Source organism: Pithys albifrons, chromosome 3 (genome assembly GCF_047495875.1).
Source record: "Pithys albifrons albifrons isolate INPA30051 chromosome 3, PitAlb_v1, whole genome shotgun sequence".
Lineage (NCBI taxonomy): Eukaryota > Metazoa > Chordata > Aves > Passeriformes > Thamnophilidae > Pithys > Pithys albifrons.
Genome location: NC_092460.1, coordinates 47,020,551 through 47,048,537, shown reverse-complemented (window position 1 = coordinate 47,048,537; position 27,987 = coordinate 47,020,551). Strand labels below are relative to the sequence as shown.

General features: G+C 43.1%; 2 protein-coding genes across 2 annotated transcripts in view; one reads left to right on the top strand and one right to left on the bottom strand.

Annotated features, from left to right (window-relative positions):
• TIMP3 (TIMP metallopeptidase inhibitor 3) overlaps nt 1-9,925 on the bottom strand; it is a 38,744-nt gene extending 28,819 nt beyond the window's left edge. Inside the window, exon 1 of the mRNA XM_071551662.1 lies at nt 9,513-9,925. Within this exon, the coding sequence (XP_071407763.1) occupies nt 9,513-9,636 (124 nt within the window). The 5' untranslated portion in view covers nt 9,637-9,925. The remainder of the gene's footprint in view (nt 1-9,512) is intronic.
• The window catches only part of SYN3 (synapsin III), a 200,743-nt gene that overhangs the window by 96,812 nt on the left and 75,944 nt on the right, over nt 1-27,987 (top strand). The gene's annotated exons all lie outside the window — the stretch shown is intronic.

Genomic DNA, 27,987 nt, shown 5'->3' with positions numbered 1-27,987 from the left:
GATCACTTTGCTGTTTTACTTCCTCTTGGACTGATCTACTTCACCAAAGCATTTAAGATATTCATTATTTCAAGTGCTATCCTTTTGCATGCAGTGTGGTCTCACAACTATTGTCTCCTGTTCCTTCTTTTCCCCACCCTACATTCTCCCAAATACCAGAAATTTTTCAGCTTTTAGCTCTGCAGCATATGTAGCATATTATTTATTGGAGGAAATAATTTGCTTAGAAACAGACCCATGTACCCGAATCCAGAGGTGAGTATGATAAACAAAGAGGATGTTTCACTCTTAAGGAAATTTAAAGCAGGGGACCCATCAACCTCATACTTCACAAGAGCTGATCTAAAAGCTCTCTCATACTGTCACCTCAGTTCCCTTTAATCTGCAATGTGCGTTTCTCTGGACCTGTGAAAGGCAGGCAGGATATTTATAGCAGTGTCAGAAGAGGCAGGAAGTAGGGAACTGGGGTGGGTGCTTGGAAAGTGTATAAAGGGCTTGGAACACAGGGGCCAGCCTGGAACTCCAGAACACAGAGCTAAAGGAGACTGTCTGGGGAATAGCTGGTTTTCTACAGATATCCTCTGGCTCACTGCTCCTCTACCTGTTCCCTTTCCAACACCAGATATTTCCTGTCTTTCAAAGTTAAGCGGAAGTTTTCCATTCTGTGCTTTTCCTGTCTTGGTACAGGCAAGCACATTTTTCCCTTATATTTTAACTGTTTGGAGACCAACAACAAAACCTGCTCACTAGAGGGAGAGCTTCCTATCTACAGCTGATCCATGAAACCTGAGAGGGCTGATTAAACACCAGAGGAGCAAGATCTTTGCTTGTTCCTGTATTCACTGAACATGAGAGATTGAACTTGTTGTCTGAAAAAATGCCCCAGTGCTCTTCTATAGAAAATTAACAGACTAACATAATGCCAGAAGGCCTCCTTGCAGACTGCACTGCAGAAACACCCAGTGCTAAGGAAAACATGGAGAAAAGGAAACAGATGTTGAAGTCTCCATGCTGTAATTACAATGAAGCATGAGGGAGTTAAAATTCAAGTCCTTCATTCTAGGCCAGCAGGAGCCTGGGTGACTTTGAATATGGCCCTGTGAAATAGAAGTACTCTTGTTTCCTATGTGCTGTTGTGTGATTTTTTTTTAATGAATCAATAGAGAGCAAGAAGTAATAATGTGTTATCTTCAGGCTGTTACACCTGGTATAGTCAACAGTACCTGTGCAAACACTGCGCAATTTTTAGCTGCTTTGCCTAGAGTAGCAGTGATCATGCAGGCCAGCAGAAAGCTGGGCCTCTTCACATCAAAGTCACTGAGTTAAGAAGGGAAAAATCTATAGGGTCTCTCTTTTCCTCCTTGAATCCTTTAACATATCTTTTTTACCTTCCCAATAAACTAATTCTAAACTGTTAAGAAGCAGCAGGATTACAGTGCTCTAACACTTAAAAAACAAATGGATGTCTAGGGAAGATGGTAGACTTCTTTATTAGAATGTGTATTTTTGCCCAGAATCAGTAACAAATATGAGTTGAACAATGATGGCTCTGCCATTTGCACACCCTTCTTTTACCTCCTGACTGCAGTGGGGCAGGCTACTACATCATGCATATCAGAAGTACCTTCAGACATGTTATATCTGGCTTAATTTCATTTGCTTCTCCTGCTGCATCATTTTCCAGCTAAGCAGTATTTTCCTTCTAATTCACTTGGCAAAAATAAAAGAAGGCCAAGCTGTACATACACACTCATGCAACTTGCATTTCTTGGAGGGCTATTTGAAGGAACTTGGCATGCATCTGAATGGAGGAAGGCAACAGGTTATCTAGAGTTCAGATAGAGTGAAGTGCGTGTGCTCTGTCCATGGCCAGTCCACACAGCCAGGTTTTTCAAAATTCAAGCCTTGATTGCCAGTCAGAAATGAACATGCTGTTAGAGATCAATCAGTAGAGCATCAGACCCTCCTGGACAGTTAAGATCTACCTAGTTCATGTAGTTCCAGATAGAGTGGCCTACCACATGTCACAGCTAGTGACTCTTCTTATTGTGACCAACCTGTATCTAGTTCTTCATCAATGCTTCCATACTGCACCTCTAACTCCTCCAGTAATCCTTCTCTCCTCCTTCTACTCTGAGACCAGTCAGAACCTCCTATCGCCACTCCTACAGCTCCTAAACACCTTCTCCCATTACAACTCTCCTATTGAGCCTATTGCTGTGGTCATTCTCTTCTCCCATCTGTGACAAAGACAGAAGTTCTCCAACCTGAGCCTGCTGACATAGACCTCTAGTTCCCCCCTATCAAAAGCCAAGACCATATCCCTGAGTTGACAATGGCTTCCCTGACATTCTTCACAGTCATTGCTCTCCACTGGTTCCTGATGCATTTCAGTCCCAGAAGGGACACCCCAAATTACCTCCTTTCTTCCTAAAATAAAAATGAGATTCTGCATCTCAGGCAAACCATAGCTAATGTTTGATGAGATTTGCCTTTATTTCTTGCATATGTATCTCTCTACTATTTAACTTGAGGTTTTTTGTCTGTATACTGTTTCTAAGGGCTGAAACTGCACTTTGGGGAGGTCTTATATAAACACGAGCAGGAATTTGGACTATTCATAGTCAAGATTAATGTTTCCAGACACAATTCAAAACTTCTACTTTTTTCCAGAAGACTCACAAAATCTTTTCTAGCTGGCAGAAGTTTTGAATAAATAAAATAATCAGGAACCTACTTGCATTTTTATGCTATTAGACACTCAGTTAATGTGCTACATTTTCACTCTGGTCACCCAAGAGAACTACTTCTCATTACAGTAGGAGGTTAACTTTGGTTTTGGCAATAGTTTTTAATCTCTCTAGTGTTTGTAACACTCCTCTTAGAAACCTGAAATGATCAAGTCAAGTCAAATGCAACTCTGATAAAACACAGGGAAGTATTGGTGAGACAAATGGCAATGCACCTGCTCTACCCATGTTACGAGGCTGGTTCAGTATTTCCTCTCCATACTGACAACTAGGCCAGGTTTTAGATCATGTGTAAGAGCGTGTAAATTCATTTATCCACCTGGGTCTCATTTACCTCAGGTCCAGAACCAGCCTAATACTTTCAAATAGCCGAAATTTGAAATTCACCACTCAACATTCTTTTCTCAGGTTATTTCAAAGCAAATCCAGTTTAGCCCTAGTTTTAAATAAGGACCTGGCCCACTACAGTCAAATAAAATTGGTAGCAAAATCACGGGTGGGCAGAGTAGTGATAAAAGCCCCAGCAGTGTGCACCCCTCCCACATATCCTGAGTACTTCTACACAGAGTATTACCAAAAAGGCTGACCTTCAGCTCTAAAATTTGCAAGGAGTGTTCCGTGCCACAAAGCTGTGGAAAAGTTGAAACAGTCTTGCAAAAATTCCAAATGTAGTCAGCTGCTCTGATCAACTTTGTGTCAGAGGAGTCTTTGCAAAGTATAGTTAGCTTAAAGAATAGTAAGAGTCCAATAAAGTTACACCAGTAAAATTTCAAGTGACACATGTGGAGGTTCTTCAGAGGTTTAGATGAGCTACAGTAGGCCTTTAAGTTTAATGTACTCTGCATTTGCTTAACTAATTGGTGCTTGAAGGCACAATTTTCCTCTTATCTTGTGTACTACTTCATTTCACCAGTATAATTTGCGTCCACTTTGTATCATCATGTGAAAGACAGAATCATACCCTGAAAGTCCTAAGCAATAAGCAGCACATTAGAGCAAAAGCCTCTTCATCTTGAGCTGAAAAAAAAATAAATATCATCATTAAAAGGAAACTCAAACACAAGCACTGCAGACACTATTAGGACCACAAATGAGTTCCTTAGCTTAGTCTGGTTCAGAGCTGACAAACACAGCATGCCTGGTTTTGCCTGCTAGCTCAAACCAAGCTGTCCTCTCAGGTTTGCTAGCTCTTACAAACTTCCAGAAAGCACTGGGTGAAAGTTTAATTTAATGGCAAGACCTTCTGCTCAGACCAAACAGGCTCCTTTCTTCAGTGATGCAAGCTTGATGGGGCTACATGAGAACACAACATGGTATTGAAGCTGTGAGGAAAAAGAAATATGACCTTAAACAACATTATTACATCATAAAACTAAGTTTTCCTCTTAATAGTTTTAATATCCAATTGAGATCAAGGTGACTCCACTGAGTGCTCCTACTAAAAATTCTTGGTCCTACCCACCGTGGCTGGGATTGCACTTGAGTACAGAGATCCATTTCATGAGATGCAAATCCAGCTGCCATATCAAAGAAACTCTGAAAGTGCAGAACTAACTGTATTTATTGTCTTGGAAAATGTGAAGTCCACTGATGAAGCTGAGAATGACTTTGTCACATTGTGCAATTTCTCCTATGGTCAAACAATTGAGTCTGTTCATCCTGAAAAACAGACGTGAGTAAAGCAGAAGAAAATTTTTCTAAGCTAAAAAATACTCATACTGCATATGGCTGTATATAACTCTGTTCCCACCAGCCCACTTCTTTCCAGAAATATTAGAAGAGCAATTAGCAGGTGGAGAGTTCTAAAGAATATGTGGGAAATCAATGAAAATTAGAAAGAAAGAAATGTCTACATAAAGCAAGAAGCTCCAAGGCTTAAGGTCAGAACATCTGGCTCTCCACTGGCTCAGATGTCTTGCTGGAGATACTTCCTGCAGGAAATCCTCATCATGGCTAGGCTTCACCAATGAAGATTTGGGAAGGGCTCTACCCATATGGGTGAGCCCTTCGAGCCTGCACAGTGGATCTTTTAGGTGAGGCTCAGCGTGTGTGGAACTGGCCCCACCCTTTAACTCCTCAGGTTCATCTGCCACGGTCAAGCAAGCTTGGACAGTGACAGTGAAGTCCTCAGGACTAGAACCTACAGCACCCAGTATTCCCAGGAGGTCTCCCATCCAAGTACTAACCAGGCCCCTGCAGGAAATAGGAGTAAACATATGCAATGGTAAAAAGATACAGCATTCTGCACTGCATCTTCCGAACAGTAATTCCCATCACTTTTATTTTTTAATACATAAATCTGGAGAAGCGACTAACTCCAGATCCTACAAGGTAATCTTCCACTTCTCAAATGGACTTAAAATTGCAAATATCCAAACAAAATAAACAAAAAAAATTCAACAAATAAGCAACTTCTATCTCCATTTCTACTAAATAGGACAATTCAGTTGAGAATGGCCATATTTCTGTCGGAAGAAATGACCACACAAAAGGAACACCCTCTTTCACCACAGCTTTTATCATGGACATTGAAATTCCATAAAAGTTAAGCAAATCTTAGTTTCTTCCCACATAAAATGCAATTTGCAGTACTTTATTTTTTAAATTTTGTTAAGCTTTACAGGACAGTTCTTTGGTTTCCTGCTTCTAAAATGCCTCAAAGAGAAGTCCAGTCTAAAAGTAAAACCACATCATTACTTCCTCAAGAAAAGTCTGATTCCGAAGTGGATACAACACTTCTGCAACCATTGCCATGACAAGTAACCCTAAAAATTTGTTTTACATTCAGCTCAACAAAAAAGATTGATATAATTAACTGGAGTTGGTTTATTTTAACTTTTAAAGTAACTTGGCAGAGCTTACCTGCCTGCCTTAAAGGCTAAGACAACACATGTGACCTCACTACAGAGTCCATGTCAAAGTAAAGAATGCATGTTCAAAATCTCATGCGTGAACAAGCTGTTCTTCATATCACTTTTAGCTTATGAGTGGAACAATCAATTCAAGAAAAACAGTGAAAGGGCAGGTATTCAATTAGGTGCTTAGACTTCGGGCCAAAGAAATAAAAAAGCTTCCTCCTTTTCTGCTGTTTCTTTCTTGCTCTTCTATTACATTCTCAGTTCAAAGGATGAGAGCCACTGCAGGTGTTGTGAACTCAGTGTGACGGGCATAGCAGGATGGAGTGAAGAATGGCTTCCACCAAGGGACTCTTAGGAGCTTACCTTCACCTCCCTAAAGCTTTCCAACTTCAATTCATCAAGACTGAGGTTATTTAAAACAGACATGTGCACTGCCCACTGGTATCCTTGCTAAAACAGGTATTTCGTTCCCCCAACACAAACCATACAAAGGAATGTTTATTTTGAGCTCCTTTGAACTTAGGTAAGAGACAGCTAATAGTGCCACAGCTCTTTTCTAAAGTATATGCACAAGACGAAAGTAAGATAGCTGTGAGTGGACAAAGTACTTTATCACTTCTAGACTTGACTGTCAAATCGCAATTTCACATATTTTTCCCTCTCTGTTTTTGGGGTTTTTTTTGAAAGGGGATGTGGGGCAGAGGGGGCCAAGCAGGAGGTGTTTTCCAAACCTGTGAATTCAACATTCAGCAGCCAAACTCAAAAGTTCCTGCTGCTCCTGCAAAAATAAAGGACAAACAAGTCCCTTTCACGTCAGCCATGTCCAGCTGGAAATGTCACAGCTTTGTCACAAAGGAACAAAGCATGTTTAGTGCCTGTTCTTTCAAACGATCCCTTAATTCAAACAAAAGAAAAATATTCACATCTGGAAGGGGTCATAGGCAGAGGGCGGGAGTGAAGGAAGCAAAGTTCAGATGGCAAATCATAGCAGTTCCAGCTTGTCTAATTATTGTACTGCCTGTTCTGGCACTTATTGATCCAGTTAAGAAAGAAAGCCAAAAGTTAAAACAGCAATTTTATTATTTATTGACCTCAGAGGCCAGATAAGACATACCTCTCCACTTCTGCTCGATTCATCATGCTGGAACACTCAGACTGGGTGAAAGGACCAGTCTGGCAGTAGTGCCTCTTTCCCCCCCCCCCTCCTCTCCTTTCTTTAATTAAATAAAAAGAAAAACAACATTGTTATGTACGAAGTCCAAGCTTCCCTTAGAAGACCACAACCTCCACTTTCAAAGGATGTACATATTGAAATCCTGCCCTTTCCAATGGGTTTGTTTTACCATCTGTTTATGTAAAGATTAAAACCTTCTAATGACTCCAGGGTTGGGAGGCTGCATCAGAACTGAGCCACAGGAAGATGAAAAATTAAAGAAGAGAATTAACTTGCTAGTAGGACTTCACTGGCTAGGCACACAACACTAACAGTAAAAGTTTGCATTACAGCCTTAAACTAAGTTTTCTCCTTCTTCAAAATTCAGTGCTTCTGAAGATGAAAAGCCTCTCCAAGGCTGCCACCTAGCTAGTTAATTTCTTGTATTGTTTTAGGAGCTATTTTAAAAGCCTCTTTTGCTCCAGCCCCTAGTGCACTGACTCCTCCCTTCAGAGCTGGTATTTTGTCAGGAGTTTCAAGAGCGATAAAAACTTTCTGCCAAGTAAGTCCCTTTCTTCCCCACAATGTGTTTTATAACCCAGCATGTAGTTTAGTCTGTCTAAACACTGCACTAGTACACTGCCATCAGTTTCCATGGAGATGATTAACTCCTCCAGAGCCAGAAAGCTTTGTGGGTTTTTTTCCCTTTCCGCAATCAAAGAACATGACAGCATTTACTAAAATCAGCCTGTAGAAACAGTACATTTTCCAGACAGTTCTAGGTAATGCAAGGATTTACTTTTAGTTCAAACCATCACCAAGCTGCAGTCTTAACCAAATGTAACCAAATATTAAGTCAGCTACTGGAATGAGTTGCTCTTTCCCCTCATGCTTCTCCTCCTTTGCATTGCTGTGATGTCTGAAGGCAGGACAGCCTCACACGCACCAACTTTTTGAATTACTTTGCTACAGAGCAAAGCCAAGGCTTGAGATATAATTAAGAGTTCAGAAGAAAGAAAAGAAAGATGAAGGAGATGATGCTGAACTAAACCAGAAATCAGAGTAGAAAACATAAAAGACTGTGTGCCCTAAAGTTTAGGAGCACTGTTACATGAAACTTCATAGTTTACTATACTCCTAGTGAGGTGAGTAAAAATATACTGTCAGTGTGTATTCATTACAAAAATTTATTTAACACTCTTTAAAAAAGTTGAATTAAACTGAAAACTACTCTTAATCTATTATGACATGACCTAATCTGAGCAAGAAAATAGACCTTCTCCCAAAATGTAGCTAATGAAGGCTATGTGCTGCCATCAGCTTTAGCTGTGGAAAAATCGTTTTCCAGTCTCACTTTCACAGAAAGGACAATCTCTCTGCCAGTTGCCATTTAGGTGGCACACTTGTTGATCCCAACTATGAAAATGGCAACAGAACTTTAAATACTGCAGCTTCCTGGAAGACTCCCCCAGTATAAAACTATTTTATAAATGTTTTCCAGGCTGTCATCACTGCAGCAAACTGTAACCTTCCCAACACTTTTAACATGTAATAAGTTTTTTGGCATCCAAGAGCAGACACACTATATAAACTAGACATGAATAACCAGGCGTAACTGCAGTTTCTGTAGAAGAGCTAAAGGCAAGAGATAGCCAAGCTTACTGGCAAAAGATCTAACTTGAAAGAGCCACTGGCAGGGTTCATAGTAATGAGTGTTCTGCTGCAGTGACAATTATTTTCTATTTGACTTTCATATCAGTTGCCAGGAGGATTTCTTTGCAGACTCTGCTTGGAGTCAGTACCGTGTGGGTACCAGCAGTGCAAAGTTCCGCAAACCCTTTTATGCTGTGCTAGTAAGACAACCTACAGAGAAGGTAGGAGACTTCACTTGTGTCACTCACTCACAACTGCTGAAGTGACAACCTGGATTTACTCTAAATGGACATGTGTACAGTATTATCTCAAAGACACCACTAATTGAGTTTATATACTTAGCCACATAACACTTACCAAGCAGTAACTGTATCTTTTTAACCACCCTGTGCTACAAAGAAACCAAATAACTTGAGACCAGAGTCTCTATTAGCGGAGAACATCAGTCAGGATCTAGTAAAAGTGTTTCGACTTTGCCAAACGCATGCCCGTTTGCACACCTCCCAGACCTCCAAAGATCACACCGTAGCATGCAGAAAGTGTGGAGAAACATGCTACCTGCTTCCCCAACCCTTTCCAAACTTACAGGCGCAGCATCAAAAGCCTTTTTGAGCCGCACCTCCAATAACAGCCACCGAGGTCTGTTTCCTGGCTTGAGAGAACCCATCCTAATCCTGCCTCCTGCTTTTTGTCACCAAGTTGTGGAAGAAATTTTGGCAGCCCACACCTCCAATTGTGTTTGTCCTGCTGTAGGAAACATGCCACTTTAACAATTACAGATTGCTTTAAAGTACTTCTGGGAGATGCTGTCGCGGCTGCCGCGGGACAGGGCTCGGGAGGGCAGAGCGGGGGTCCGCCACCCTACTCCGCTCCTCTGAGCAACGCAGGCGTCTGCGGCAGCGACGGAGCTAACCCCGGTCTTGGAAAGTCAGGTCACCCCTCAGCAGTTCAACCCGCCGCACCTCAGCTTTCACTGGGTGACTCGCGGTTTCTCTGCGGTGACAGCCAGACTGCTGCCCGCACTCCCTCGGGGTCCCGGGAACTCTGCAGTTCGCCTACACCGGGAGCGTTCCCGGCAATGGGCGATGGGGCACTTACCGATGTCGGAGTTGCAGAACGCGTCCTGCGGGTGGATGGGGACGCAAGTGCAAGCCTCCACCACCAAGTCCCGCAGGCTCCAGCTGCAGAGGAACACGACGAGGAAGCTCAGCCACGCCGTCATGTTGCCCCCCGAGGTGCTGCCTCCTCACTTCTGCGGAGCGGGAGGCGGCCGCTGTCGCGTTTGCCTGACTTTACTCTCGCTCCCTAAAACAGCCCGTGCGCCGCGACGGCACTGCCGCTCTGTGTCCCTCGCTGGCTTCGGCAGCGCAGGCTGCGCTCGGCGGGACGCTGCAAGCCTGGGGCGCGGAGCCGGGCGGTGCAGTGCGATGCCGTGCGGTGCTGTGCTGTGCCGTGCGGGGTCGGAGCGCTGGGTTATAGCCCCGATCGCGCCGCTCGGGCTCCGGGGGCGCCGCCGCGCGCGGCCAATGGGAGCCCCGCATGACCTCATCGGCGGGAGCGGCCGCGCGCCGGGGCGGGGCCGCGCCCGCAGCGCCTTATACGGAATAGTGCGGGAGAACGCGCGGGGGGGTTCAGCATGGCCCGCGGTCCCCGTCGGGGTGGAAGTGTTGCATCCATCCCTAGTTGTGGTTGTACCTCCGCGGGTGTCCGTGCCCAGGCCGCCGGTGCCCAGGCTCAGGGTGCGAAAGGGCACCTGGAAAACATACGCGGGGTTTGTGGTTCGCTTGGTAGGCTTGGGCTGTTTCCCTTGAAACCATCTGCGCTGTCTGTAAACTCACTCTAAGCTGAAGGCGGCAGTGACACAGTATTCCAAAAGGGCTTTCGGGCAGAAAACGCAGAAGTGCAGCGTTCTGCTTTCAACAGGCAGTGGAAGGAGGATGGAGGAAAAGAAGGACAAGACCTAGCGGAACTTCAAACCAGGATTTCACCCTGCATGTTTTTAATCCTGTTCAAATGCTCCTTATTCTGTCACCACGCCACCCTAACCCACCACCTCCTCTTTTCAGGGCTTTGGGAGAGAAAGGGGTCACAAACTACTGAAACCGAGCTGGAAAAAGCAATGTTGTATCTGCTCAGGCACTCCCAACATTTAATCTCAAAGTATATTTTAGCAGAGCAGCTTTAGGGGAATTTATAGAAATGTCCTTGGTTTTTTTCCCTTATCCCCTTCCAGAGCCTTAAATTTCTATCAACTGTAGAAATGTAAATGTTATAGAAGAACTGGGACTCCAAGGAAGGAGATTGCCAGCTGCAAGATACAGACAGCCTTATTATTTTGCAAAGGGGACTGAGGGGTGATTAATCACAGTATCAAACCAGTGTATATAATGTTAGAGTACTTTCCACGGGGTTTACAAGACTTAAGCACATCTAGTTATAAATTATGCTGGTATTAAAGGCCAGGGACCAGCTGTCCTAAATTTCTAAATAGTCAGCTAAGTCTTTAGATTTACAATTCTGCTCCATCTGGGTGAAGCACAGCCTTCCTACACCTCTTCTTTAATCATACCATGCATATAAAATTAAAATCTCCCATATTCTGGAAGCACAGGCTTTTATTTGGAGCATCGGTAGACAAAGGCTTCAAGATGGGTGTTGTCAGTAGAGATCAAGGTTACAATGGGAACCACAAGTTCCTATCCTTGCTGTAACACAGACAACCTGTGTGACAGCTTTGCCTCACTGTGCCTCAAATCCCTGTGTAATGGAATAATAGTGATGGAAGCTGCTCAGGAATGTGTATTAGTGAACACATTGAAAAAATTAGATGGTGTGGAGATGCTAACGGATCATATATGTATGAGACAGGCTATTAAATAGGCCATTCAATTTATACATGTCAGTGCCTGAATCACTGGCCCATATTGCAATATGAGAAATCTTGTGCAAAAAAACACTCTAGGTACTTGGACTATCTCTTCAAGGTACTACAACTGAAGTTGAATCCATCAGATTGGATGACTATCATTTCAACCTCACTGGGTGTAAACAAGGAACAACTCCATCAACCTCAGCAGACTAACACGGAAGAAAAATGAGGTGTGTCTAGCACTCTCATTTTTCCTTTGTTGTTGTAAAAAAGTTTGATATCACCATGATACACCTGGTCTAGCAACATCTCAGATCAATATCTGAGACAAGTCGAGTTATTCCAGAACGTGACACTGGTGTAAATAAGGGAGAGTTTGGCCCACATAATTAGATTATAATCACAGCTCCAGCACCACTTCCCTTCACTCTCTGGCCAAGTAACTCCTCCAAGTATGTTTCTTCATTTCTATAATAACAGCTTTCCTTTGTGTTCTGAGGACTAACAGGCTAAATGCTTTGTATAAGCTTTTAAGCTGTTAGGTGCTGTGTAAATGCTGAGTGTCTATGGTACAGAGATGCAGGACACATTCAGAGGAAAGAAACCCTTCAGTCACACCAATTTCTGAAAAGGGAGAGGAAGTGGGCTAGAAATTATTGAAGTTCCACAGGGCCCTCCAAGGCATGGGAGTAGCTTGTTTACAGTGAGACTGACCAAGCTTGTTAAAATTACACCAAGTTTGTGCTGATTGCAGGAACTAATTCACTTCTCAGATATAATCCAGGGAAGTAATAGGATGAAAACCTTGATCCAGGGGTATGGTATATCTGTTTGGAAGGGGTAGTGTGCAGACTGTCTATATGGCAAAGGTTAGCATTGTCTTCTATACCACTGTTTAGAAGGTGATCCAGAAATTTTTTTATTGGATCTGTTATCATTGCCTGGAGTAATAATGTCTGTGTTTGATTGGGTCTTAGCTGAGTCACCTGCTTTTTGACACTTAGGTGTTGTTTTTCAAAGAGATTAACTTCTCTACAGTCATAGAGATGCAGTTTTTTCAAGCAGAACTGGATATTGTACAGTAAGAAAAATTATTTTCTACCTAAAGATTACATTTCCCACACAGAAACCAGAGTGCCTTACTTGTGTAAATTACAGGTAAATAATACTTAGGAAAGCTCACTCTGGCCAGTGGCCTTTTTGAGGCCTTTGTAAAATCATTTAACCTGAATATACATTCATTTTATCATCTCTATATAGATATTGTATGTTATCCTCTGATAATACCTATTAGATATTTGATATTTGCTTCTCCCTTTTAAGACCTACCAGTAAAGTAAAGTCCAGAAGGGACAGGTGAGAATTCTCAGTGTTTACTTATATGAAAAAATATTGATAATATTGTCAGAGTAACACAGAAAGCTGATGAAGGAACTAAAAGGAGAATTCTCTCTGAATTCCTGCTCTGTGCCCTATCTGCATGGGGGAGATTGCAAAGGGAAAAAAAGTAAAATAAAAACTGTCATTCTCCTCTTTTGCTCAGATAAAACTTTAAGCCTTATATGGCCACAAAAATGTAGCAGAAAAAGAAGGAAAAAATGAAGACCTTGATCTTCATTTGAGAAAATTAGAGTTCACATTTGGTTAATGTCACCAAATAAAGAAATCTATGTTATTCCAGTTCTCCTTGAAGAAACACACTGATGAACACAATTAAGGATCTCTCTGCTTTACTGGGCAGCCACACAACTTCATGCTGTGATCTTGTCGGATCCCACAAGCTAAGCATGACTGGGCTGGGTCAATAGTTGGTGTGAAAATTCCCAGGGAAAACCATCTCCCGCAGGTGTTGTTGACTGAGCAAAGTGGCCTTCTTCGCTCTGTCCTGCATGAACGTGTTCAGGCAGTGCTAGGGGGCACTGCACTGCAAGAGATGGTTGCATCCTTCGCAAATGAAGCCAGGTTCTTTGCAATACCTAAATAATCGATTATGTGAAAAAGGAAACACATCGAGCTCGGTGTCTTGGTTAAATTTTAGGAAAGAGAACTGCCTTCTGTTTCCACAGATACTCACAGCCGCTGACACCATGGGCAGATTAACAATATAATTTTCCTTCCACGAGTCCTGCTTGTGGTTAGAAAGGGCCATCCTGGAACTAAGGGCAGAGACTGAGATAAAAGCGCTTTAGGATATTCCTTCCAGATGCATAAGGTGTTGCTGTAAATGAACTAAAGGCGTGTTCACTTGCCTTCTCATCACATTTCATTGGTGCAGTATGGAAGGGCTTCAACTATAGCAAGCACTGGCCAAAAAAATAAAAATGTGGGCCAAGAGAGAGACAGATAGATGTACTCCCCAGTACCACCAGAGAAAAATACCCTGACACATGTAGTGGCTGAAAACACTCCAGCTCATCACCAGATATCAGGTGGCTTAAACTGAACATGGCATGAACAGGACTTGACAATATATTAACATATTAATTTAAAGGCTTCTGGAGTATGGTCATTTTTCACTTTTAATTTTTTGACAGTAAATTAACTTGATTCATGAGTGTGGAGTCTTGCCATTAGCATTCTGAATTGTTCAGCTGACAAGTTGCTCAAAAGCATCTTCTTGTCCCAAATGCTTCTCCTGAAGCCGATGATTTTCATATCTTTTGCTTCAGCTCAGCATCACGCCCTCTAGAAGGCCTCATTGTTTTTCTGATTTTGTGCAGCAAGAGGGAAAGGATAGGTGTTTTCAGAGCTATCTGATATCCATCTTTACAGTACACTCATGCTATCTTTCTTGAACAGTACAAAATGGTCATGGATTGAATTAGTGAAAGATTCTCATGTTTCTTGATTATCTGTTTCTTTTTCAGTACACTTTCTTTTCTAACACTGTCCTTTGAGAAGACAACTTTGTTTAAAATGTTTGTATTTGCTATGATTTATAAGTGTGAAAAAAGTTGGAAAAACTCATCTTCTATTAATTCCACCATTGTATCAGTGAACTTTACATAGTATCTAAAATGAGAAGAGTTTTTCTTCAAAAATGTCTATGATTCTGTAAATACATACCAAAAAGTCATTTGATCTCATTCTCTGAGGTTGCAAAGGAATTATGTCACCTTCCTGTCTGCAAGCCAGACATAGGTAACACTCCATCCCATTCCCAAGCCTTTCACTGGAGGTACACCATCAGCTCTAATGGTTCTATACTGTGTTCAGTCTTCAAGGATCCTTTAGAGATTGTGCCCATTGAGAGTGCTCAGCCTGGGAGCAGATCCTAGGCACCACGTGTCACCAGGAATATAACATTATAAAGGGTTGTAGAATATGAAATCACCCTGTTGGTAGTGCGGGGATCTCCAGTCAGGCTGTGATGTGGCATCAGCTGCAGGAAGATAACCAGGAAATTTCTTTTAACAGCCTTATCAAGCTGAAAATATTTCCTGCACATGACTGCTCTTTGGCCCAAATCCAGCAAAACACTAAGGCACATGTTCAACTTTAAGGACACAAGATCTCTACTGAAGTCAACAGAACCATTTACATGCACAAAGTTAAATATAAGCTTAAGTGCATTTCTGGACCCAGGCCAGGGTTCAAGCCAGGAGGTTGTGATTAGATGGTCTGACAGAATCCGTGAGGGAAAGACACGATGGGATTTACTTTGTACTACCTGCCTCTGCCTCATTACAAGCAAATAGTTCTCTCCCTTTTTTGTTTATAATAAGTCTTTCCAATTCTCTTGTTTTGCTATCTTGCTGCTGTAGCCATTTCCAAATTGAAGTTTTGTTTTTCTTTTTTAGACTCTTCTGAACCTCATCAATAGCTTTGAGTGAACAAAGTGCTTCAAATGGTAACAAGAGCTGGTGTTCCCAGAGCTTTGGAGGCTCTGCACTAAGCACAGAAGAGAGTGAGAGCAATTGAAAATCACTTTTCTGTTGTTCCTTTGTATGAACTGGTTTCTGGCTTATGCAATGCACAGTAATTAAAATGACTGGAATGCCTCACATTTTTAAGAGAGCTTTAAGGCAGCTTTGTGGCATTGTGGCCAGCAGAGTTCATGAGCGGATTCATGGCTCCAATCGAGGACTGACGTTTCTATCCACGTAACTTGTAGAAGATGGTATCTTTGTAGGGGCCTTGGAGGGTAGTCTGAGGAAGAAGGCACAGACAGAAAAACAGTAACATCTGCTCCCTGCATCAGATCCATAAGCAGCTATGGGGCAAGTCTTCCTTTTGGTGACACAAGAGCCTAAATGTTGGTGTAGTTGTCAGAGACCTCATTGCTTTCTCTCACTGTAGCCTTAATGTCCTGCTCAAATCCAGGTGTGGGACAGCACTTACACATTCTCTGTCTCTCACAGTAATATCAGATACTCCTAGGTACTGTGCAGGACATGTCACTTTCTGTGAGAGAGGGTTCGCATTTGAGTACTGGCCACTGCGGTTCTGTGTGTACTTGTGGGGCTCCAAACAGCTCCCCAATGTTTAGCAGACAGAGAGCCTGACAGACCAGCTTGTTGCTCTGCTCACAATGGGTTGCCCTCCCTGTGATGAGGTTTCCTTTGCTTGGCAGAGGTAAGGACATATCTTGCTGCTTTTCATTTGCCCTGGCACAGTCCAGAATTTCTTTTTCTTATTTTCCAATTTTGTCACTGGAGGTGGCTGACCATTACATCCCTGGTCTTCTCTCAAGAGCTGGCCTGTCTTCTTGCAATGATGATTGGTCACTGAGGAGCAGGAGAGATGAATACAGCCTTGCTTGGGAGGGGAGCTGACTGACCTGAGAATATGGCCTCTTTGGAATGTTGAGCTACTAGATCCTTCTCCACTCACCTCTCTGCCTCTCACCAGCCTTCTGAAGACATGGACCAAGCCTGCTCCCTCATCTCTCGGCATAATCTTTCTCCCCTTTTCCTACACATCAGAGGGCATTGTTGGGATATATCTGTCTTCACAACTCAGTGGGAGTGTAGGGAGGTAGAGGAAGATCCCAGGCAGGAGGCAATAGTCCTGTATCTCTTAGAGCATCCTAAGATTAGCAGAGCTGCAGTCCCTCCATAAGCAGTAGGCCAGCCAGTCCCTAGGATGTGTCATTCATTTCAAAGCACATTGAAATCCTCTGGAATCACCATACTTGGGTAAAGGAGAAAGAGAAACACCAAGGGGCTGGCCTTCCTCTTTTTATTCCTTTAATGAACCTGGAGATAGTGTTGGGCTGTCAGGTCTGAAGGAAGGATCTTTTATTTACCTATAGAAAAGGTGCAACAGTAGGAAAAGTTGCTGTCTCTTGCTTATCCCCGCACAACCTGCAAAAACTTTCTATAAGAATAAGCTAGTCTCTTGATCCCCATAGTGTAGGTGTTACTAGTTTCTCACTTGAAACTGCAAATAAAAGTGTTAGTTACAAGGATGGTCTCTAATGGCAAAGATAGTGTCCCAGCAGGAAATGAACTCAGTGACTCCTGTCACGTATGCCTGCACGTGAGTTTGAAAAGTGAGCAGCAGTTCCTTTATGAAGAAACCTCAACAGAGATTCTTGCCTTGGCATAGGATTTTTTAATAAATCCAAATTGACTTTTTCGATGCTTTTCTTCCTGTGTTCTCAAATCAGTGCTGAATTCTAAACAGTAGCTGACTGCTCACTTACCGAAGGGCTTTCCTGCAGACTCAGGATTCCAGACAGTAGAAACTGTGGAATTTCTGTAGTGAGAGTTCAATGATGGATCTCTTTCTTCTGTAGAACAAAAGGAAGCCCTTCTGTTTCCTCACTCTTTTGGAATTTTTCTCCATAAATCTTGGCATACGATGTGAGAATAAAGATGAGGATGATGGTAGATCTCCAGTCTAGAGTGAGCACTCTTGTTTATTGTCTTGCTCTTCCCAAATAAAAGTAATACATTCCTCAAAGGACCTTTTCAGGTCATTAGTGAGTTCCACACCTACTGTATTAATGTCAGGAGTGAAAAAAATCAGTGTTTGATCTATCACAGATGTTCAAAACTAATATTCTTCCTTCACTGAAGACAGAGATAACAATCTCTAGTCTCTCTTTCTTTTTCTTTAATCTGACGGCCTCTATCCCTTAGTTGTGCCTTTCAGTGTGCTTCTGAGGAGTGTTTCAGTGGGAGACATAGAACTATGGAAAGACATCACAGTGTAATTACAGAACCTTTCTGTTGATTTAGCAAAGTAGCCCTGGTTTCTATTCATTGTGAGGGGTAACAGGTACTGTGCAACAAGAGTTAATCTGTAACCTGATACAGTGTGACTGAAGCTGAAGCCAACTAAGAGGGACAGAGCAAACTTCCTGTATTTTTCCTTTGCACTCAATGAAAGTATATTTACCAGGGACTGTAGGACTAGGATTATGGTCACATCTATTGTTAGCAGAAGCTTGAAAAACCGGTGTCCTATACTGACAGAGTTCAAATCCTTTTGACTTTAACTTGGTCTGTTGCAAGAGCAATATGGCAGCTCACAGTTGTTGTGCTCTCCTGAAGGGGAGGCACACAGTGTGCGGAAATGTACTTGCACTCCACTAGTTCTTCCCAGAAAGAACTTCCAGTGCAGAGCAGAGTCAGTAGGAACTACACAGAGCTGGCAGGAACCAGGAAGGTGTAGCATGTATGTACAGATTATGTACCAGAAGTTGAGCTATGAGCAAGAAAATATCTCTCTATAGCCTTGCTGTTAGTAACTTTGCCACCAAATCTCATACAGAGTGTTGACAGGGGTTCAGCATTATCCCAGGTGTGATGCTGTGGGATCCTAGACTGCTCCAAGGCAGTAGTGTCCAATGGTAGCTTAGTAAGGCCCATCCTCTTCCTCTCCCTGTCCTGTCCTCTCCTTTGCTCTCCACGGGTGACTGCTGTGCCCATGGCTGGCAGCTGGCAAGAAGCTGCTCCACAGCACAGCTCCCACTCTTGCCATCTCCCAGTATCTGCAGCAGGGATTTTAAGCAATACCTGTCTACAAAAAGAGATTGAGCTCTCACCACACAAGCCAGGGAGGCAGAAAGGTTCTCCCTAGACACCCAGCTAAGATCAGGGAGGAAAGTGGTCTCAGTGTAAAAGTTATGCAATGTATGGGAGGAATCTATAGTCTTACATGGGATAATTAACTGAAAACCACAAACAAAGAGCTGAGCAACAGCAGTTTCTACCAACGGAGACATGGTTCTCCAGCAGATTTTTCCCCAGCACCTAACAGCACAAAAGACAGTATACAGACAAGCATTTTATGTATTTTCATTTATATTATGTCTTTATGTTCCCTAGATTACAATCAAGCATTTTTAACCAAAATTTCTTTGCTTTTCTCTCATTTCAAAACCACCACAAGCCCAGTGAGTGAAACAGGAAGGGAGAGGTCTTCTTAAGACCAGCAAATCCTTGGTGCAGCTAGAATAGAAGGCACTAATCTGGTCTTTTTCCATAGGACAGCTATGGTTATATCTTCTGAAGGCATTTCAATCCTCTCTCCCACTGCTGAGATTGAATGAGTATTGCTGGAGAAAACCTTTTCCCACCAATACTTGCATAAAGTCACTTCTGTTTCAAAAAATTTGTTGTGCCAAAGAAGCAGGATCATCACGAAGAGCACAGTTTGCCTCATGGAAAGAGAGGGAGCAGGCCAGAAAGGGAATTTTTTACTACATTTAAAATTGGTTTTCCCATCTGGAATAAACCTTCACCTCTGAACATCATGTATAATGGCAATTTAGCCTAGAGGAGCTGGTACAACATAATCTGTGCATGGCTGTAAGCAAATAGCACTACAGAGAGCTGGCTGGAGGAAGCCAAAACTTAGTCCCAGTGAATGCAAGAGTGTTTCCTTCTCCTCCTTGTGAGACAGAACCTAGCTCCATAGCTTAGACAATGTCTGCAACTCCCCTAAGGTGTTTCCACAAGTATCAATGTAATTACTTTTAACAATCTTTTTATTATTTTCCCTTATATTCTAACCTGAAGGATAAGCAGTCATAGCCATTCCATTGTTGGGGTTTTTTGTTTTGTTTTTGGTTTGTTGGTTTGTTGTTTGTTTGGGGTTTTGTTTTTGGGTTTTTTTTGAGAAAAGGCTTTGAGAATAGGAAGGAGAAAAGAATCTCTTGCTGGGGGGGGAGGGGGGAAATCAAGCACCCAAAAAACCCCCACCTTATTCCATCAGACATTTCTTGGCAGAAGGAGGGAAAGCAGCTTCTCAATCCATGCCTGTGGATGCATGTAAGGATAGTTCTCAAAGGATTCCCTTAATCAGATTCTGAAGAAGATAGGCTGTCTCTTTGTAATTCACTCCATGTCTTATTCTAAGGCCATATGCTCTGGTCACATGAAGAGTTACGGTCTCAAATTTACTGGCCTCAGAGAATCTGAAACAATTATGCAAGAAATCATGTTCCATGATAACTGAGGCCTCACACAGCCGTGCTTCCTAAAGACTGCTTCTAACTCGATATATGGCCCCTCTAGGGCTTTGTAAACCCTTCTAGGGAAGAGAGAAGGGGAGGAAAAGGGGAAGCTGTTGATCACTGCCATATGTAAGAAGCATCCTTCTCTGCATGTGGGTATGATGTCCGTGTTGTCGTGGAGGCTGAGCTCTGCATAGACCCCCTGTTTCCTGTTTCCAGTCAGCATCTTGCTGCCGGAGCTGGAATCCCATATCACTCTGTGCTGCAGTTATAAAAGAGAAAAATGATGGCCAATGGGGGTGGAAGGGGTGGGGGAAATCCTCTTAAATAGCCACATGGGATGTCTGGGCAGGGATGTCAGCCAAGAGTCCTCAGAGGCAGTAGAATAAGTGGGAGTTTAGCAAACAACCATTTTCTTCCTTTGACTGGTGTTCCTCAGAGACCTCAACACTCCAGTTCTCATAGTTAATTTTAGCTATTTGTGGTTGGCCTGTTCCTTATGTTCCTTTCCTATCTCTCACACACATGCTGAACCTTGGGATACTCTCTGTGGGCTGATAGATGATGTGAAAACCTCTAATCTGCAGGTCAGATATCAAAAATGAAGTGGGATCATGAAACTGGAAGCACAATTTGCTTTTTTCCAAATAAGGGAGATATATTCATATTAGAAGTTCTTAGCATACCAACTTTGTGAGGTTTTTATAAAGTATATGAGGGGAATGACTTATTCTTGAAGCTTTTATGGTAACCACCAAAGATGTTATCATCCCATGGACACTGCCTTTCCTATGCAGACTATGACTGATATGTTTTCATTATTTTTTGGCACTGCTTGTGATTAGCTAAACCAAAACCATATTGTCCCAAACACTGTACTGATACATAACAGGCAGAGTGAGTCTCTGCCAAAGGGCACAGAGTACATGTTAGAGAGGGTTTAAAATTAACACAGTGGCAATAAATGTGCCATGCCAGGAGTGAAGGAGCTTGCAACCTGTGGCATTCGTACTGCAGATATCATGTTCACGGAACTCTGAGTCTTACCTGCTTTACACTCCTGTGATGAATTGATGTCAACGCTTTATCTTCACAAAATTTGCTATGCAGTCTGTGATGAGTCTGATGTCCAGAGGCATGACAGAGTACAAAGGAAAGGTAAAAGCTTTAGGATAACTCCTCCTATTTCAACCAAATTTTCCCAGAGACATGATCAACAGGTGTCATTTCTTCCTCCCCTAAATTTCTCATGGATTCCCTCAGCTCATCTCCCCTCCTCTCCACTTACCTGTTAGAGGATACTCTGCAGGCACAAAATATATGCTCTTATCTTAGTGATGTAGGTGTGAGACTGTGGACAGTAAAAGGGGATATGGACCCTTAAGGAATCTGGAGAAAAAGGTAGTTATTGTGTCTCTCAGTGACAGGAGAGCACTATTCCTTAAGCTGACAGAGGCCAGATTTGTGTTACTAATTGGGCAGACACCCTGGTTTTGTGTTGGACTGGAAATAAAAGACTAAGTATGTTGGACAAGACTGCCTGTAGCACCCTGTTCTGGCTAGCAAGAAGCAGTCAGTCTGCATGCAAAACAAGCCTCATGAGCTGCCCATGGTATTCTTCGTGCCCTGCAGTTACTTTCCAGGTGAGGCCATGCTGTGCAAGGAGCTGTTTTCCACTCTACAGAGACCCAGACAGAACACTGTACTCAGCATCACTGTTAACAGAAGCACAAACAGGCTGATTGCAGTAGAGAGAAGCCTGGCAGTGAGCAGAAAACACTGCTGGCTCCCAGAGAACAGGGGCCATTTCATGTTGTCTCTGGCTTTCCACAGATTTCTGGGAGCTTTGGTGATTGCTGAAGGTGCCCTTAATTTTTTAAAACAGTGTTGGAGGATTATTTCGCTTTCAGACAGAGATAAATCCTGCCTAAACAGAAGGAAGGAATGAGAGGAACCTCACACACACACAGACACACACACCCCGTCTACAGGTTTTCCTAATAATCCCTGGACAGATGGACACGGTCATGTGAGTCCTTGAAACTCTATCTGTTTTGGAGGAGCAGTGGGTGTGGTACTGCAGACATGGACAGATATATGTGTTGCCCTTCACAGAGAAGCTCACTGTCCTCCAAAGACTGAATATCAACAAAATCCTTCCTGTTGGGACTTCCAACTCTGCACAAGCCAACTGTAAATTCCTTTGAGGCTAAGACTAAGAAAACTGGAATCCTGAGAAGACTTGGTACAGTCCCAAAACCATTTCCACTGAACCTTCCCAAAAATATGGTTTCTCTGACCCAGGAATGTGAGCTCTGTAACAATGCAAAGCTGACGTCCTAGACCACTGGAATTAACTAGTATTAGCTTGTTACATCTTTGCGCTCCATCTGTCTCATCTAATATGGAAATCACTGTCCCTCTGGAAGACAGACTCTTTGTTCCATTTTTGTGTTGCACCTGGCACAATCGGGATGTTAGTATTTGAGTGAGGTGCTACCTGCATATAAACAAAGAAAAAAATTAGTAGGACCCCTAGTTTCTCTGTTTACTGCTTTTGAGTCAATCACTTTAGAGTGAAGAATCATGAAGCAACTGAGTGAGCACAGCAAAGCTAACGGCTGCTTCAGCCAGGAAATGGCTGAGAAGCAGGGAAAACAGACTAGTATATATTTCTGTAGCACAGTGGAACAGAAGCCATGAACTGGTATGGAGTGGCTGAAGCAGGAGATATCAGAAATGTAGTTACATATGCAGAGAGCTCCTCAGCTGGTCCTGAGGAAGCTGGAACAAATCTACATTTGCTCTACAGCAAATGAAGATACAGTCCTTCAAACCCAGGACAGCTGGCCATCCTGACCACCAGACCTACCAGCTGCCTCCTCATTTGCCTGACCTTCTGTTTTTGCATTCTGGCCCTCACCATGTGTTTGTCCTTTTTATGGGAGAGGTACCTACCAGTTGTCACCCTCAGCATAAGACAGCTGAAAAGTTTGCCTCCCCTACTGTGACAAGTTTCCTGTACTTTTTTGTGCTTCCTTGCAAGATAAAATTTCTTTTCTGAGCAAACATTTGCAGTCTTCCCTTTTCAAACCTGGAGGTTCTGGAGGGACGTAAGACTTCTTGGGATTAATGCCTTCCCTAAAAGCCTTCGCCATGATTTTGGGACTGCAATTGTCAGCACTCTTTCCTCCAAGGTTAGAGAAAGTAATCCAGGCCTCCCTCCTTTAGCTGTGGTCTCTCCTTAGCAGTAAGTCTCCAGTGAGCAGACAGAACAGCCACCAGCATGCCAGGAAGGGCATGTCAAGGGTGGGAAGGAAGAGTGGCTGTACCACATTGTGTTCCAGGCATGTTTAGTTGGCAGATCATCCCTGAGGGACTTCTGGATGCTGGAGTATGTTTGGGGCAGGTTCTGGGCTACTTGTGCTCACACTGATAGAGGTAAGGCAAAATCATGCAGCTAGTTCCTAGAGACTGTCTTCCTTCCCACTACTTGTGACCAAAGTCTGAGCAGAGCAGCAAACCCAGCCCCACATCACATCACTTATACGCACCAACTTCTCTGTTCTTCCTATCTGCCAAAGTAGGAGAGTGGGTGTTTCAGTGAAATCTTCTCTCCAGGGTGAAGATAAAGGCAAGTAAAGAACAGCCAACTGGTTTGCTGTGCTAACACTCTTCCTTGCATCCTAAACTAGACTCACAGACTGACATGAATGATCTTATTAACTTGTGCTCACATGAAATACACATAAACATAGAAGTGGGGAAAGCTGTCGAGGCTCTTTACAGCTTTAAAGCAGCCCTTTGACAGGACTAGACTGTTGGGATTTTTTTACCCAGATGAGAGGCTGGTCAACACCACCCCTAAACTCACCTCCACCCCAAACAGCTGTTTTGCCAAAGGGTGGAGAAGCAGACCTCCTGATCGAGGGTGGAGCAGTTTGAAGGGGAGGAAAGCAGTGACTTCACTTTTTATTAAGTAATAGCAGAGCAGGGTATGCGTCACTGAAAAACAAGACTTTGGGTGGAGGCAAAGGCTCTCTGCAGCATCTTATGCATAGAACCTTCCCCTTTATGGGAAATCAGCAGAACGCACCATTCTGAAGAGCGAATTCAGAAAGTCAGAGAGGAAGTAGGTTAACCACCTTGTAATCTTATTTAAGGAGATCCAAGAAGAGGATCAAGGGGAAAGGACTGGAAATGGTGAGGGTCTTTTGAATTAGACTTTCATCCAGCAAGGATAAAGAGTGAAACATAGGAATAGACCAAGTGCATATAAGTGGAATGGCATGGGAATAGATCAAGTTTATGAGAAAAAGCAACACATGGGGGTCAGCTTTCATGGGGGCAGCTGGCACTAGAGTCCATCTACAAATACCATGAAGGATGATGGCAGAACAGACAAAGGTGTCTTTGTGATCACACTGAGTTAGCTGCAAGGAGACTGCTGTTCTTAGGTTAGACACAGCCTCTTCTCAGTCCTGTGCTAGTGAATTAGTATCATAAGATCTGGATCTGTCTCCCCACATAATCCTTTCTCTGCATCTGACTCCTTCAAGGCTGTGTGGACTGTCTCATGATAGACTGTAGCATTCTATTCTACATGATTCAATTGACTCCTTCAAGTCCTGGCTATTGCCAAAAGGGTCTCTCAGGCTCAAGAACAGTGTGATATGTTAGAGATCATTCCAGACTGTTCTGGCCATAAGAGTAAAAAGAAGTCTTAGACTCCAAAGGTTGCAAATGTAACAAATATTTTTATAGGCTTATATGTTTATACTGCTCTGAGAAAGTACAATCAACAGAATGGCCATCATGTTTCACAGATGGCTGTGGGACAACTGTAAAAAGCCTTCCCAATGGCACTCTGCAATGCTGATGGTATCATCACAGTGTACCTCTGGTCCCACTTACAGTGGAGACATGATCAAAGCGACTTACTTCCTCTCCTAGGCCTCCCAGGTATAATTCAGAATACCCTGACACCATCCCTCATAGACATGACAGTATGGGGCACACCTACCTAGTGTTCCGCTAGATAGTGCAGGTACTGAAGTGCAGTACACCAGTGCTGGCGTGTGCTTCACTGGCTGGATATTTAACCAAGATCTTGTCTGGGCATGTTTGACCTGTACTTAAATTCAGGCAGTTGGTTTTAGGCATGTGCTACCACTCAAATGAGTTATTGTATATCTGGTTTCTACACACCTTCCCATACTGCAGCCATGCATGGTGAGCAGGCTCTGCTCAGCAGAGGTGTAAAAGCTGCTAGGTTGGTTACCAAGTGTTCAGGCTCTTTATCTATCTTTTTACTGTACATAAACTGAAATCCTGAAATTCTGTGGTACCAAGGTCCCAATGTTCCTCATGCAGACGTTCACAGAGACTTACCAAGTCTGCAAAGAACTCAAACACAAGGAATAAACAGCTTTTCTCACTCCTGCCTCAAGTATGTGAGAGGGTAAAGATAAAAAATTAAGGAAGCAATAAAAATACCTTTTCTGCCAGACTGATTGACAGTGACAAGGACAATCCAATTTCTAAGGGTCATTAATAAACAACTTTGTGTTCCAGCTCCCAACATGAGAAAATTAAATCAACTGAGTGTTCAGAGAGCTCTATTTCCCTGTTCACAAATCATGAATGGCTTAGAAGAACAGCACTGTTTTGGACATGAAGAATAAAGGCACAAAGCAACACAAACAAAATAACTAGAATCCACCAACTCACCCAGTGATACTTGCCAAAGCCCTTTTTCACTGCTTGCTGACACAGCTCCTAAAGCAGTCCATTGCTCCCCCCAGCTCTAGAAATGCTACACTCATAGCTGACAGTTCAGGTGGACTGCCACAGACCTGCTGGGTAGCAAAGGCTTCCTCAAGCTGGAGCTAAGACAGAGCAGGAACTCCTGACCAGTGCCTCTGACTCCCTGATTCTTGTAGCCATTCTAACTGTGATAGTGGCTCCTCTTAAGTGTCTCCAGCTAAACATCCCCAGCACTTGCAGTTCCTGTTTGCCACTCCTAATCTTCACTGGATCCTGACCTTTTTGTGCTCAAAGTTGACTTCTTCAACACACTTTTCTGGTCCTCCAGTTTGCTGCATTTTTATCTCCCAAGACTGCAAACTCTTACATGAAGATAAGGGTGATCATTTACTATGCCACAGCTAGTTCCAGCTTTCCACACTTGTTCATCCTCATTATCCTCATTTTCACAATGATCATGCTGTTGTTTTTTAAAAAAAAAACTCCCACATGTAAGTAATTATTAGGCTCACTAGCCTTTTTCTGCTCCTTTTCTCTTCAAGTAAGGTCAGTAGAGCAATCCTGCCCTTCTACCTCTCCATCCCTCTGGGCCTCCTTGCTGGCAGGACAATAAAGTAGAAAGAAATACAGTGTCTGTGGTAGCCCCTTGTATCTTGCAGTCAGCCTGAGCATCTCATCAGAATTCACCAAAAAATAGTAATTGTCCTACATAAGCCTCAGAAAAATCCTGATTATAACAATTTAAGATCCTACCACAATATCTGTGCCACAAATTAATGAACTCAGAAAGGCTAAGAGTTGTTAGTGGGTTTGTGAGTTTTAATGCTCTTCCACCCTTTCCCTGTTTTCTTAGAATAGGCACTATTCCCCTCTCACACCAGGGAATTAGCAGCACTGATGACAGAATGTGTCACCTCTGCATGCTGAGCCATGACTCACAAAGTCAACACGACCCGTGCAGCTGAGGGGAACAATGCACTCTGTTCTCAGTTACGTTTTTTTTGGCCACAACATCACTGGAGCCCAGAACAAGGGCAATGATGTCATGGCCATGGTCTTAATGTGCAAGTAACATATACGACCCCAGAAGCTCTCTGTGATCTGTTACTTCCACATTAACATAACATAGGGCATATATACACACAATCAGTTGCCAGAGCCAAGAGTAAGCCATTTAGAACAGATTATTTTATTTCAGGCTTTTAACAGGAATACTTGTCAGTCCCAACAGACTCATTCTGGAGAGGTAGTACCTAGCTCAGCATTGAGCTATATAATTTAGTCAAGATCTCAGCTATAAAGACAGAAGTTTGGAATGTAGAAATGGGCAGACAAGAATCCCGCTTAGAAATAACTTACATTTTTCTGACAACTAGCCATTGTTGCAAGTATTTTTATTTAAAAGACAAAAAAAATAAGAGGCAAAGAAATTATTCCCAGGCATTTTCAAGAAAATTTTCAAGATAATTACTCCGAAGCCTTTTGTGTACTTTTATTTTAACAAGGCTTTTCTCCATTAGCCTCTGAGTGGAGGCAGAGGAGGTTGTTCTTTCCTTTCAAAAAGGTGTTATATGTATTAAGTGATCTGTCAAAGGAGTCAGCACAGGAGGGAGGGTAGAGGCTAAGCTTACAATGACATTGCAGCCAGAGCCCAGCCAGTAGGTCCCACAGGTGACCTGGTACTGCATTTAAACAATCTCATGTGTGTGTTGATAACCACAGTTGCAGACTTCGCAGTACAGCTCTTAGCAGGCACCCTCGCCCTGGGAAATGTGCAGGATTGGCAGCCCACACTGGGCTCTGAGCAGCCTATACTGCTGTTGGCTCCCAGCTCAGGTAGCCTGAACTTTGCATGGATGGGGCTATACAAGCTGCTCTCTGCTTTCTGCATGGATAGCTGTGCCAGGAGTGACAGTTCACTGCTTAAACTCTTCCCTAATGCACTGCCAGGTGACTTGTGGGTGCGTCAGGTGACAAGGCCTGTCTGTGTCCCATATTATTGGCCCCTTTCATCATTTGTTGGGTTAAGCCAGGATTCTTCTACCCAGCAAAACAGGGGAAGCCCTGAGAATTCATAACACAAAATCTTATCTCAAGGGAAAAAAACAGAGGCATGTGTGTAGAGGCTTGGTGAACTACACATTCCTATAATAGTTTCCCAACCCTGAGTACCAATGGGACAGTCACACACTTTGCTGCCTGCTCCCAACAGGCTGGAACCTTTTTCTGCTGGGCAGCCTGGGGCTGGAGTGCTGCCAGTCTTCCTGCAGACCAGCTGTGGCCCCCTCGGTTCCTGTGCTCCACACTGGGCAGCAGATTGGCGGAAGCTGGTGCAAAGCTGCCTGTCCGATTAAATTTGTTATTTTCCAAAAGGATTTAGCTTTGTTTGTTGATTATTACTAAAGAAAAATCCTAAGCTGATGCTTTAACCTGTGTTAAACCTTTCACGGGGTGAAAGAATGTGGTTTCTTTGCTTCCAACTTGTAAACAAGGAGTAGAAAGATAAGAGAAGGCAGAAAAAAAAAGTTTTA